The sequence below is a fragment of the Bufo gargarizans genome, chromosome 2, assembly GCF_014858855.1.
Source record: "Bufo gargarizans isolate SCDJY-AF-19 chromosome 2, ASM1485885v1, whole genome shotgun sequence".
NCBI lineage: Eukaryota > Metazoa > Chordata > Amphibia > Anura > Bufonidae > Bufo > Bufo gargarizans.
In genome coordinates, this window is record NC_058081.1 from 2,229,248 (window position 1) to 2,244,512 (window position 15,265).

General features: G+C 48.3%; 1 protein-coding gene across 1 annotated transcript; it reads left to right on the plus strand.

The window, feature by feature from the left end:
* Positions 1-11,876: 11,876 nt before the first annotated feature.
* Positions 11,877-12,836, plus strand: LOC122929173 (olfactory receptor 1444-like). The gene has a single exon (XM_044282681.1). The coding sequence runs from the start codon at positions 11,877-11,879 to the stop codon at positions 12,834-12,836; it is 960 nt and encodes a 319-aa protein (XP_044138616.1).
* The last annotated feature ends 2,429 nt before the right edge of the window (positions 12,837-15,265 follow it).

Sequence of the window (15,265 nt, forward strand, 5' to 3'; positions counted from 1 at the left end):
CACCCACGTGACACCCACGGACACATCGTCATAATCAACCGCTTCACTTGTATCTGACAACTCAGCAAAGGAAGCAGCAGCGGGTACAACATCATCATCATCATCACTTCGTACGTCCATGTTATCTACATCCTCTGGCAATAATGGTTGCGCATCACTAATTTCTTCCAACTGATGCGTAAATAACTCCTCTGACAGATCAAGTGAAGCGGCTGTGGTCCTAGTGTTGGTGCTGGTGGCAGGCGGGTGTCACGGCCTAGGATGGGGAAAACCCTCAGCCGTGCGATGCCAGAAGATGGTGGGTCGCTACTTGGCCAGGACCACAGAAATATGGAGCAGGTCACCTCCTAATCACATCCCTAATCTGACCCTGACTCCTAGCTGTATGAGCCGACCCTTATGGTAGGAGGGCTCATACACTGGAACCTTGAAGTCCCTGCTAGCCCTCAGGGTGGCCCTAAACTAGGAGTAGGGTAAGACGACCTGTTACTTCTGGATACGGAGGAACAGGAGTCTCACTGGCCAAGAAAAGGGGAACACAAAAAGACCTATGCATATGGCAGGTGAACTGCACTAGTTCCACCTACCTGCCACAGTCTTGCTGACTGGATCTCTGTGCTGACAAGCTGATGTCCACACAATACTAAATGAACACAGCAAACACACATCCACACACAGGAATCCAGATCCATAGCTGCACCAAATAACAAAAGGCAAACATCAACTGAACATCACATATAACATAAACTTATGACCACAAGGGTGGCCCCCACTGGCAGATGGTCAATTACCAGGAGGATGTCTCCAGCAAAGCATGGCTGAAGAACCCCTCAGCTTCAGGTCTCCAAAGAGGCTTTATAGCCCAAAGTGGCCTCACTCACACAGACACACACAGGAAAGGGATTTAACCCTTCCAACACCAACCAGGGAAGTAAAACCACTTAAAGGGGAATACACACACAAACACACTGGAGCTGTTACCGCCGGCAACGACATGCGTGGCAACCATGTCCTGGGAGTCAGCTAAAAGGCCAAGACACTGCCACCACATGTACAATATAGAACACCAGTGAAGGGAAGTGTCACAGTGCACACACCTAAACCTCGTGCACACCAAACACATAAAAGGCACACCTACAAAGACAGGTAGCCAGGTGCAACCGCATACACAAAGAGCAAGCTGCCACATAAAAATGTTGCCAGCGGCAACCACAGGTGAGGCAACTGTCATGGAACCATGAACCAGACGTACAACAGAGATAGGTGGAATAAGAAGGCTTTATTGAAAATCAAGCCGTAGCTAAAGTCCAAACGGATGGCTAAACCGAAGCAGGGTCTTGCGTAGACGGAGGTCAGGAACCAGGAGGGTAGTCAGACGTAGCCAGGATCAGGAACCAACGGGGTAGTCAGACGAAGCCAGGATCGGGAACCAACGGGGTAGTCAGACGAGGCCAGGATCGGGAACCAACGGGGTAGTCAGACGAGGCCAGGATCAGGAACCAGAAGCAGCAGCAGTCTTTGAAGCATGTGCACACAGGAGGACCAAGCAAGGAACTGAAGCCACAGACCTTCTATATATATGAGCTAGGCATCCAGCTCCTCCCAGTGGGAAGGAGGAGCCGCAGGGTGGGAGGCTACAAGAAACCCAGAAACCAAGATGGCCGCCAGCACATGTCAAACGAAGGAGAACAGTGAGAAGGTAAGACCATGACAGTACCTCCCCCTCAAGGGCCCCTCCTCCGCGGAGTAAGGAACGGTTTCAGAGGGAAGCGTGCGTGGAAGGCTCGGAGCAACGCAGGAGCATGGACATCTGTGGAGGGAACCCAGGAACGCTCCTCTGACCATAACCACGCCAATGGACCAAAAACTGCAACCGACCGCGGACCAGGCGTGAGTCCAGGATATTGCTCACCTCATATTCCTCACGATTGCCCACTTGGACCGGACGGGGCCGAGGAACCGAGGAAGTGAAACGATTACACACCAATGGCTTCAACAGGGAGACATGAAACACGTTGGAGATCCGCATGCCAGGAGGAAGCGCAAGGGCATAGGCTACCGGGTTTACCCTGTGAAGCACTCGGAAGGGACCAACAAAGCGAGGCGCCAGCTTGGGAGTGGGCACTCGAAGGTTGAGGTTGCGGGTGGACAACCATACACGGTCTCCGACCTGGTAGGAAGGAGCGGGCGCTCGTCTGCGATTAGCCTGGAGTCTCTGGCGTTGCGCAGAGACCTCAAGGGACCTCTGGATCTGTACCCAAGAAGTACGTAGGACGGAAAGGTGATCCTCCACAGCCGGAGTATCCTGGGGAGAGAATACCTCCGGTAACACGGCAGGTTGGAACCCATAATTGGCCATGAAGGGAGACGTCCCAGAGGAAGAGTTCACCGCCGTGTTCCTGGCAAACTCAGCCCAAGGCAGGAGGTCAACCCAATTGTCTTGGTGATCGGAGACATAGCAACGAAGGAATTGCTCCAAGGCCTGATTGGATCGTTCTGCGGCCCCATTGGACTGAGGGTGGTAGGCCGAGGAGAAAGAGAGATGAATCCCCAACTGGGAGCAAAAGGCGCGCCAGAACCTGGACACAAACTGACTCCCCCGATCCGACACAATCTCCTTGGGCAAACCGTGCAACCGGAAGACCTCCCTGGCAAAAATCGAGGCCAACTCTTGTGCAGAGGGTAACTTCTTGAGAGGAACACAGTGGCACATTTTGGAAAACCGATCCACAATCATGAGAATGACCGTATGGCCTCGGGATGCAGGAAGGTCCACAATGAAATCCATCCCCAGGTGTGACCATGGACGCTCCCCGGTGGCTATGGGTTGCAAAAGGCCCAACGGAAGGTGCCGAGGGGACTTACTCTGGGCACAAACGGAGCATGCCGCTACATATGCGGCGATGTCGGAACGTAGAGAAGGCCACCAGAACAGACGTGAAACCGCCCAGGACAGCTGATTCTTTCCAGGGTGCCCCGCGGCCTTGGAGTTATGGTAGGTTCGCAACAACCGAGTGCGCAACTCCTCAGGCACAAAACATCTGCCGTTGGGTCTCCCAGAGGGAGCACCAGATTGAGCCGCCAAAATCTGCTCACCCAGAGGAGAGGTCAGGCTGGTGCGAATAGCAGCCAGGATCTGATTCGGGGGTATGACCGTAGTCGGAATCGACTCCTCCCCGGACAGCTCGGAGTACTGCCGTGATAAGGCATCCGCTCTGATGTTCTTGGAGCCGGGTAGGTAGGAGACCACGTAATTAAAACGTGACAAGAACAGAGCCCATCTGGCCTGACGTGGTGTCAATCTCTTGGCCTCAGAGAGGTAGGTCAGATTCTTGTGGTCCGTCAGGATGAGAACCGGGACCACCGAGCCCTCGAGCAAGTGCCTCCATTCTTTAAGGGCCTGCACGATGGCCAATAACTCCCTGTCACCAATCTGATAGTTGCACTCCGCGGAAGACAGTTTCCGGGAGTAAAACCCACAAGGAAGCAGAGGACCCTCTGGTGTTCTACGCTGAGACAGGAGGGCGCCTACTCCCGTCTCAGACGCGTCCACCTCGAGGACAAAAGGCAACCCAGGGTTGGGATGCGACAGAATCGGAGCCGACACAAAGGCGGACTTTAGAGCCTCAAAAGCTCGGATGGCCTCGAGCGGCCAGACCTGAGGATTACTGCCCTTCCTGGTCAGATCCGTGAGAGGCTTGGCTAGCATGGAAAAGTCCCTGATGAACTTCCGATAATAATTGGCGAAGCCCAAAAAGCGCTGCAGGGCACGAAGCCCACTGGGCTGGGGCCACTGTAAGACAGCCGAAACCTTCTCAGGATCCATGGAGAACCCCTCAGCGGAAATGATGTAACCTAAGAAGGTTACCTGGGATCGGTGAAATTCGCATTTCTCAAGCTTACCGAACAGCTTGTTCTCTCGTAAGCGTTGCAACACTCGTCTGACATCCAGAATGTGGGCCTCCATGGATGCAGAATATACCAAGATGTCATCCAAATAGACCACCACACACTGCTGCAACAGGTCACGGAGTCTGGTGTCAATCAAAATCAGGAAAGAAATAAGGGACTCGAGCTCCACTGGTAGGTCCTTGGCTGCAATCTCATCCTTCAAGGCTTCCGAGAGACCATGAGAGAAAGCAGCGACCAGAGCCTCATTATTCCAGCCCACCTCTGCTGCCAGGGTACGAAACTCAATGGCGTATTCAGCTACGGATCGTGAACCCTGTCTGATGGACATAAGGAGCTTCGCAGCAGAGGCAGCACGAGCCGGCACATCGAATACCTTCCGAAGAGAAGCAACAAAACCGGAAAACTCGGCAACCACCGGATTGTTGTTCTCCCATAAAGGGCTGGCCCAGGCCAAGGCCTTGTCCGAGAGCAGCGAGATCAAGAAGCCCACCTTTGATCTCTCAGTAGGAAAGGCATGTGGCAGCAACTCGAAATAAATGGCCACCTGGTTAAGGAAACCTCGGCACTGAGTTGGCTCTCCCCCAAAGCGCTGTGGAAGGGGGGCAGAACCGGTCATACCCCGAAACACCGCAGGTGCAGCAACAGGTGTCGGGGTAGACTCTGGCGCAACAACCGGAGCGGCAGTAGGAGCGGGCCCAGGAGCGACAACCGACCCATCGGCAACGGAAGCTAAATGAGCCGTGCGTTCAAGCAGGGTTTGTAACGCCACAGCGAACCGACCCAACAGGTGATCCTGCTGATCAAGTCTGGCAACCAGCGTAGGTAGCGAGGATGGCCCTGTACCGTCAGAATTCATGGCTTGGTCCTAATGTCATGGAACCATGAACCAGACGTACAACAGAGATAGGTGGAATAAGAAGGCTTTATTGAAAATCAAGCCGTAGCTAAAGTCCAAACGGATGGCTAAACCGAAGCAGGGTCTTGCGTAGACGGAGGTCAGGAACCAGGAGGGTAGTCAGACGTAGCCAGGATCAGGAACCAACGGGGTAGTCAGACGAAGCCAGGATCGGGAACCAACGGGGTAGTCAGACGAGGCCAGGATCGGGAACCAACGGGGTAGTCAGACGAGGCCAGGATCAGGAACCAGAAGCAGCAGCAGTCTTTGAAGCATGTGCACACAGGAGGACCAAGCAAGGAACTGAAGCCACAGACCTTCTATATATATGAGCTAGGCATCCAGCTCCTCCCAGTGGGAAGGAGGAGCCGCAGGGTGGGAGGCTACAAGAAACCCAGAAACCAAGATGGCCGCCAGCACATGTCAAACGAAGGAGAACAGTGAGAAGGTAAGACCATGACAGCAACATACTTCAGCCCTCACCTGTGATTGACAACACAACCAAGACCGCAGGCAACTGCATGCGGTTACAGGAGTCACGACCATGACCATGGTCGTGACAGCGGGCGAGTGGTAACTTGAGAGGTGCCCAAAGCTGAGCTGGAGGAGGATGGAGCGTCAAGGTTCCGAGCGGAAGCTGTAGAAGATTGGGTGTCCTGTGTAAGCCAGTCAACTATGCCCTCAGAACTTTTCGAGTTCAGGGTACGTGGCCTCTGAACACTGGGTATTAGTCTAGGGCCAAAGGGAATCACAGCAACACGACCATGAAGGCCCCTGCGGGGTGGCCTGCCTCTGCCTGTCATTTATTTTAGATGAGTTAAGTTGTACTATGCGTGCAAGCTACTGTGACACCAGATATGAGTGGCGCTGAAGTGACACTATGCACTGCACTGGGCCTTAAACACACAGACAACTGTGTAACTGACTGCTAGTTATTCAGTCAAAATTGTTTTTTTTTCTTTAAATGGAATCGAATGTGAGACCAGATATGAGTGGCGCTGGTGACACTATGCACTGGCAGGGCTGTGAGCCTGACACACACGCTGGCAGGCAACTGCAATTTGATTACACAGGAAAAAAATAAAATAAAGCAGACTGATGTTCTAGCCCTAAAAAGGGCTTTTTGGGGCGCTGTCCTTACAGCAGAGATCAGATGAGTCCTTCCGGACTGCAGTGGACACAGAACAATGCCCTAGCTAACAATTTCCCTATTAAATCAGCAGCAGCAGCAGCAGCACTGTCCCTCCTCTCACTAAGAATGCAGCTTCCGAATGAATCTAAAATGGATGCTGTCCAGGAGGTGGGAGGGTCTGGGAGGGAGGGTCTGCTGCTGATTAGCTGGAATGTGTCTGCTGACTGTGAGGTACAGGGTCAAAGTTTATTCAATGATGATGTATAGGGGGCGGACCGAACATCGCATATGTTCGCCCGCCGCGGCGAACGCGAACAAGCTATGTTCGCCGGGAACTGTTCGCCGGCAAATAGTTCGGAACATCTCTACTGAAGATAAGTCTGACTAAAAAGTGAAGTACAGCATACAAAAGAAGCCAAGTTATCCAGTCAGCTTGTCGGTACAGCAGAGTGAGAGAAGGATATAGCAGAGTTGAGTTTGCCTGCCTTTTTAATGCTAAAGCCTGCTGGAACCAAGACAAAGCCTGTAAACAGTTTGAAGAAACGTTTATTCAAAGTAAAGCTGCCATTGAACTTCATCTCAAGGTCTGAACTCAAGTTATTCTTTCCAATCCCTCAATTATTCACCCTATTATTTGCTTCAGAGCCAAAGTCTGGGGTCCAGCAGTATCCAGGTAGGAGCACCGTGACACATAAAGAGACAATTAGGCTGCACTACATAGCTTTGCATTCATACTACACCTGAGACGCGATATAGAACCCCTGGGGTGAGGCGTCCGTTGCACAAGGATACTGTGTTGCTTAGGGATGCAGGTTAGCTGCCACAAAAAAAAAAAGACCAGGAGGAGGACAGACTTGTTCTGCTGGCCAGTTCAATTTCCCACAGGATCTGGTGCTGACGTCTCATATACTACAACAGAGCTCTGGTATCTATTGAATGTTTGTGATTTAATGCCTACGGCTTATCTTAATACTGCAGACCTTGCACATGGCTGTGGTTTTGTGAGCCAGCCTTGTAAAAATAAATGCCTTATGGGAGTTGCTCGCACATAGCTAGAAGCATACATAGGCCACTGCGGCCACCACCTTCTCCTCAGATGTCTCCTTCTCCTCTTTGGCCCCCGATCTAGCTCCCAGGTTCTGTTCAACACACAATCGTCGACATAGTCCTCACAGTCACAGGTTTGGTACACAGCCAGACAAATTATCGAAGGGTTATAGCAAAATTACAAGTGTGTTTTCTGTAAGTTAAAGACAGAGGCGCAATTAAATGTCCTTCCCCTTCGATGCAGTCAAGAGTACCACTCCTATATGGAACATTTAACTGGTCGGTCTGCAAATGTGGCACACTTCTGCTACGTTGCCTAAATTCTATTTTTCTGGGCTCCGGCCCGGGCGGTCTGGTGGGACTCTTGGCACATGAGTGTCATTTGGGCAGGCATTTTGACACTGCTAAGGCATAATTTGTGGACGCTTGGTCCCACAACGTATCCCATAACCCTATCTGTGTTTAAACATCATCTGCCCCAATAACGGAAAACATTTTCAAGCTTTTAGATCTAAAAAAGCTTTGCCGGTGCGGTGTGATATTAAACGCGCTATTTGCTAACACCGTCAAATGTGCGTTTCCCCACAGCTATGTATGTCAGTGTCACTCAGACATCATTTACTATTGCTGTCATTGCGTCCCAGAGCTTTAGGAGGGGGGAGAATATTAGTTGACCGATCCCTGATGCTCCCATTGCTGCACCCCCGCTGGCCTCGCTGGCTGAAGGTTGTCACCTCTGTGGACACGAAGATAAGAGCAATGAAGAGGAATAAAGAACAGATATAATGTACGGAGTATAAACTGTGTAGGATAAAGTATGTGCCAGTAATAATTAGTGGTAATGATCCTGTGATTTCTCCCTCACTCGCCACCTGTCCTCTGGGACCACAATTATCCTCCCGGGTAAATATGTCTCTTATAAAAATCTGCAGATTTACAGGCTGAAAGATCTCTGCAGATCCCAGGTCACAAGCGCACCGCTGTGTGTCTGACAGGTGAGACCCGTCATGGGCTTTGACACATCGGGAGCTCTGAGCTGTGATATTTCTGTTCCAGTTCTCCGCTCTACCAGCTGAGCTATCAAAGGGCTGAGCTGTAACAGTGGTAGTACTGTACGGTATTATACTGTTCTTCTAGGACATGGCAGTGTACATTATACGGCTCATATACTCCTCTCTCCACTACATGGGCACTCTCACATTCTAGCAGGTGTCACCTATTTTGTGTTTAGCTTCTAAAGTGTCCCAGGTCCTCGAGTGCACGTGGTGAGGTCAATGTCATCGGTGTCTAGGAATATGTGACCGCTCTGGCCTTATGGATATGTACAAAGTACATGCTTTCCATACAGTACATTGACTCTATGAACAAAGGTAACGGGTCCCAATCTAAATTGTGTAACAGGCCCCCACCTTCCATGTATATTACTGGTATCTTCTGATGTAGAGGAGAGGTGTTTTGGCCACCTCAGGTACCAGCTCGGGGTTGCAGCTGTTGCCTCTTCATCCCACACCAGATCCTATGAAGCTGAACATGTGTCTTCTGTTACCCAAAATATCCATTGGTTTCAGGGTGATCTAGAAGTAGACCTGTGCCTTTGAGTCTGTAAATGTGTTGTTTTTTCATCTCTGACAAGCAGTGAGGATTTCTCTTCTTCCTCATGTTCGCACCTGTTTACTAGCATTGCCTGAGATGATTTCTGGTCATGTCATCAGCTTGCTCAGCCTGGTTAATTAGGGAGGAGTTGTTATTGGTTAACCTTCCTGAGTTGTTATTGGTTAACCTTCCTTTAAATGTTCATGTTTTCTGCTCTTTTGTTGCAGAGTATAGCGAGAGCTCAGTCCAGCTGCATCCAGAATCCGTGCTTTCCTAGTATCCTGTTCTAGTCTATTTGTGTGACGTGTGGATAGTATGGGATCTGTAGTCCTTCTGCCTTTTACTGCTGCCAGTATTCAGGTTTATTGTTCGTTGTCTTTTTCCTGTAGATTGGTTAAATATAGATCTGGTGCAAGGTAAGCTAAATAAAGTAATCTCCAGGTCCAGATGGATTACAACCAAGAGTTCTTAAGGAACTCCGTTCAGTTATTGCTGGGCCCCTGTTCATAGTACCAATCACTTCATATATGATCATATAACTGTCCCTCTGGATAAGCTATCGGTATCTGATTGGTGGGAGTCTGACTCCTGGGGCCTCATTCAATCAGCGGCCCTTGCAGAAGGCAGCGGCGCTTGCAGTAGTGCAGTGGCCTTCTCTCAGCTTTCCCTAGACGAAGTGACAACATGTTCATTGATCAAGTGCCTAGGAGCAACGCAGCCCCATAGAAGAGGATGGGGCTAAGCGTGATACCAAGCACGGCCACTATACTATGTACAGCGCTGTTCTTGAGGAGCAGAGAGAAGGCTGTGGTACAGGAGCCCCGATGCCTTCTCAAACAACGGATCACCGGGAGTCCCGGTTGTCGGACCCCCCTTCCAGAGGATAGGTTATCAGTCTTTAAACTTGAGAACCTTTCAAATACAAACGGCAGAGCTATGTAAGTAAAATAAATATTCATAAAAATAAAACATGAAATGAATAAATTATAGATATGACAGTTTAATACATTGTTCTCCTCCCTCCTCTCTAGTGATAGGCTGGAATCATACTGAAGTAAATACACATAAAAAATAAAAAAAAGAGTTCAAAAAAGCAATTGCCAAATGATCATCAATTCTAAAGGTGTCCATGAATGTCAACCATACATTCTGTAATGAACTCCTTGTATCTGGATATGAAACCATTAAAGTTTCTCCAGAAAAGACTCTCCTTTTCAGGCCCGATGTATAATATTAAGATCACCATAGACCACTTTAGTTGTGTGTCTGCTTCAAATTCACCTACAGGGCAGATTTTCAGTGCATATTTGACTCCTAGCAAAGCAAAGGGTGGGATCTGGGCACATGGTGGAAATTTGGAGGAGACTTCACCCTACTTTGCGACAGTTCCCTTGTTACTCTTCATCTGCAGACTCCCCATTCTTTGTGTATTGGGTTTAGTGCTTAGTGAACTTCCTTACTGTACTGCTAGAGGTAATCCTTGCTTCTTACTCTCTGTCCAGCTGCTGATAAGCCCTCCTATTTAGCTGGGTTGCTAATCCATCTCCAGGCCTGAGCTTTGAGGTTTTCTAGTGTCTAGTAATCAGCAAAAGTGTGATCTCTTGTCTAACTACCTGTGTATCACACCTTGCCTGACTACCATTCTGCTTCTTGCCACCTGCCCAGACATTGGAATCACTATCTGGATTGAGCACGTACTCATCCTGGTATGGCCTTGGAATTGCTATCGGGAATATGCACTTACTATGCGTTCCCTGATCTTGGACTGTACTCAGACTAGGCCTTTTTGCCGGGTCCCTTGGTGTTTCAAACCACTCTCTCATGCCCGTGGGTCAGCTGCCATCTACATCAGGACTACTCCAGAAGGTAACTGCCTTGGTTGGTTCCTTGCAGTGAAGTACACATGCCTGTAGAGGGATTAAAGGGTGAATACCAGGGAACTGCCAAGGCAATGCCCTTAGGTTTAGCCCAAAGTCAAAATGGTTAGCTAGGCGAGTGGGTCCACTGTGTTCAAAACTGTGCAGTAGAACTTTAAAAGTAAAGTCGCATGTACTGTTGTGGTATTCTGTTGCTGAAGAACAAAGGGGTCTCTGTGTCTCCAAGCTAGTTCGAAATACATGATACAAGATGATAATCCAGGGAGATCGGGGCAATCTCCATGGTGACTAATGTCCATCTTCATTCCCATTTCTTATACACTGCGCATAACTTTTGACTTTCACTTCTCGCCTTGCGGTGCCTTGAGCGGAAAAAACACATCGCTTACTAGTAGTAGGAGTGGGGACTCTTACAGCAAGGCATGGTCCATCCCTCTCAACGGAAGGGTAATATTGTGGAATGATGCTACGCAGTGAATGTGCAAGAGTTTTTAACATAGGTTCCACTTGGTGGCAGGTATCTGGGTTTAGACAGGAACATGGTAGAGGTGCACTAGATGGGTGTTTGGGGTTTGACCTGGGATCAGATATGGCCTCAATTTCAGGTTGGTGTTAACAGATGGAGAACGCCAACATATTTTGGTCACACATGCAGAGGGAAATGACATGGGTAGCTATCCTATGTGTAATCCTATCAAAAACATTTAAAGGGACCTTATCTGCTTTTGAGACTTACATCTGGGTCTGGGGATCCTTTGGTCTGAGATGATGCAATGCCTTAAGTGGAGGAAAGCAGTTTCTGTGTCTGTCTTGAATAGAGCCCAAGTGGAGATAAAAATGGCTGTGGAAATTTTTTTCATGCTGAATGGGGCTTTGGTTGTCCACCATATTTTATTGGAGAAGGGAGGCTTGTACATTGGAAACATTGGAAAAGGAGTGGTTCATCTTACTTACGTGGGGTTTTGGTTTGGCTGAAATTTTAGAATTTGGGGCTGGTGTGTGGAAGAGTATTCATACTTAAGGAGGTCAACTCTTGAGGGTTTGGTGAGTCTTCGGCAACACCTGATTATAAGAAAGTTTGGTGGTTTAAATCACATTGAAGAGTAACACGTCATGGTGGACCGACTACACCAGTGACAGATGTGTCTGAAGTGATAAAGTATTGCATGCAGGCTGCGGAAAAAGGGATATGGAGTAAAATTGGAAACTGTAACTTGAAAAACAATGTCAGTACATTTCCTCAAAGCTGCAAAAGCTGAAAATCATTCCCACACAGACTAAATAGTCTACCAAGACAACTTGGGGTATTGCTAATTGCATAGTCTTCTTTATCCACATCTATCTTTTCACACGTTTTGGCATTATTGCATGTGTTTTTCAGGTTTTTCCATTATACACTGTTTCTTTTCTGTAGATACCAATGGAGAACATAACACAAGTGACCACATTTGTGTTCTCTGGACTGACGGATAATGAGAAGCTCCTTCCTTTCCTCTTAATTTTCTTCTTATTCATTTACCTCCTAACGATCATGAGTAACATTGGCATTATAGCTCTGGTCTGTAACACCTCCAGACTCCACTCACCCATGTACTACTTCTTGAGTTGCCTCTCTCTTGTAGACATCTTCTATTCATCTGTTATCACTCCTAAGATGTTTTCTGACCTGATCTCGGTGAGGAAGGTCATCTCTTTTAATGGATGTGCTCTCCAATTCTTCTTCTATGCTGCTCTAGGAGGAACTGAGACCTTTCTTCTTTCTGCCATGTCCTATGACCGATACATTGCTGTCTGTCATCCGCTCCATTATATGTCTGTAATGACCAAGATGAAATGCTTATGGATGGTCATTTTTTCCTTCTCCACTGGCTTCTTCCAGTCCGCAGTACAGACTAGCTGTGCATTCAGTCTCAAGTTCTGTGGCTCAAACCTCATCGATCACTTCTACTGTGACATCCCACCACTGCTGAAGCTTTCCTGCTCTGATACTTTCTATTGCACCATTGTGACAATCTACACCGTAGGCATACTTACTATTAGTTCACTAATGACAATCCTGCTGTCATATCTATTCATACTTGCATCAGTTTTGAGAATGAAATCTACTGAGAGCAGAAAGAAAGCCTTCAGCACATGCTCCTCACATCTCATGTGTGCCTCAATATTTTTTGTGACTATCTTCATCACCTACTTACATGCACCTTCTAGTGTTTTTACGAGCCAAGACAAGGTGGCTTCAATCTTCTACTCATCTGTGACACCAATGCTCAATCCCCTGATCTACACTTTGAGGAACCAGCAGGTAAAAAAAATAATGGCACAAATGGTGCATAGTTCTCACACAAAGGGTCTGAAAAATGTTGAAGACATATGGAGGTAGTGGGAGACATCTGAAGGCAGTAAGAGACATTTGGAGTTTGCAGGAGACTTCTGGAGGTGGTGAGAAAGATTTTGAGGTGCGGGAGGAGATCTGAAGACAGTAAACAACATTTGGGGGTGATGGAAGACATCAGGATGTCGTATGATACATCTTCAGGTGGAGTGAGACATCTGGAGGTGGTTAGAGACATTAGGAGGCAGTAGGACATATCTGAAAATGGTGAAAGATGTATTGAGGTGGTAGGAGTCATCTTGAGGAACTGAGAGAGAGTAGTAGAGAGATAGTGGGCGATGTGGAGAGGTGGTAGGAGATTGTGCACATGGTGGGTGACGTCTGGAAGCGGTGGGAGTCATTTTGAGGTAATGGAAGATGTGGAGAGGTGGTGGGACTTGGATGTTCTACTGGGTCTGGATGTCCAGTGCCCCTAGTAGAACTTCTGCAAAGGGTTAATTATTACCAAAATTAATGCAATGTTATTATGTTAAATGTTGTGATGTATGTTTATGTACTCAATAGTAATGTATAATGCTACCAAATGGTTAACCAGTTGGCAGACTGTTTAGGTTACCAGGGTGATGGACCTGGTCTGCCTCCTGACTAGTTAGTAGAGAGTGTGAGTCTAGCAGACCAAGGGAGGAGGCCGATATGTGCAAGCTCCTGAGAGCTTAGCCCAAGTTCAGAGAACCTTTGTCTTTGAGACTTCAGAAGCAACCCTATAAGGGCTCATGCACACTAGATGGACGCAGTTATACACGCACTCTCCACATACATAGATGCACTCATATACACACTCACCACATACATGAACGCACTATCCACATACGTACACACACTCTCCACATACATGGACACACTCATACATGTGCTCACCATATACATAGATGCAGTCATACACACACTCACCACATACATGGATGCACTCTCCATTAATATGGATGCACTCACACACACACACACACACACCCTCTCCACATACATGGACGCAATCATACACGCACTCCCCACATACATGGACGCAGTCATACACGCACTCCCCACATAGATGGATGCAATCATACACGCACTCTCCACATACATAGACGCTTTCATATACACACTCACCACATACATGGACGCACTCTCCATTAATATGGATGCACTCACACACTCTCCACATACATGGACGCAGTCATACACGCACTCTCCACATACATGGACGCAGTCATACACGCACTCCCCACATACATGGACGCAGTCATACACGCACTCCCCACATAGATGGATGCAATCATACACGCACTCTCCACATACATAGATGCACTCATATACACTCTCACCACATACATGGACGCACTCCCCACATACATGGACGCAGTCATACACGCACTCCCCACATACATGGACGCAGTCATACACGCACTCCCCACATACATGGACGCAGTCATACACACACTCTCCACATACATGGACGCAGTCATACACGCACTCCCCACATACATGGACGCAGTCATACACACACTCTCCACATACATGGACACACTCATACATGTGCTCACCATATACATAGATGCAGTCATACACACACTCACCACATACATGGATGCACTCTCCATTAATATGGATGCACTCACACACACATACTCTCCACATACATGGACGCAGTCATGCACGCACTCCCCACATAAATGGACACAGTCATACACGCACTCTCCACATACATAGATGCACTCATATACACTCTCACCACATACATGGACGCACTCTCCACATAAATGGACACACTCATACATGTGCTCACCATATACATAGATGCAGTCATACACACACTCTCCACATACATGGACGCAGTCATACACCCACTCTTCACATACATGGACGCACTCTCCACATACATGGACACACTCATACACGCACTCTCCACATATATGGACACATTCCCCACATACATGGACACACTCATACATGCACTCTCCACATACAAGGACGCACTCTCCACATACATGGACACACTCATACACGCACTCTCCACATACATGGCTGCACTCTCCACAGACATGAATGCAGTCATACACACACTCTCCACATACATGGATGCACTGCCTACATACATGGACACACTCTCCACATACATGGACACATTCCCCACATACATGGACACACTCATACATGCACTCTCCACATACAAGGACGCACTCTCCACATACATGGACACACTCATACACGCACTCTCCACATACATGGCTGCACTCTCCACATACATGGATGCAGTCATACACACACTCACCACATACATGGCTGCACTCTCCACATACATGGACACACTCATGCACGCACTCTCCACATACATAGACGCACTCTCCACATACATGGACGCACTCTCCACATACATGGACGCACTCTCCACATACACGCACTCTCCACATACATGGCTGCACTCTCCACATAGATTG

What these genes read in the sequence shown, in the direction of transcription:
- LOC122929173 (XM_044282681.1), top strand. Translation starts at nt 11,877, where the DNA reads ATGGAGAACATAACACAAGTGACCACATTTGTGTTCTCTGGACTGACG.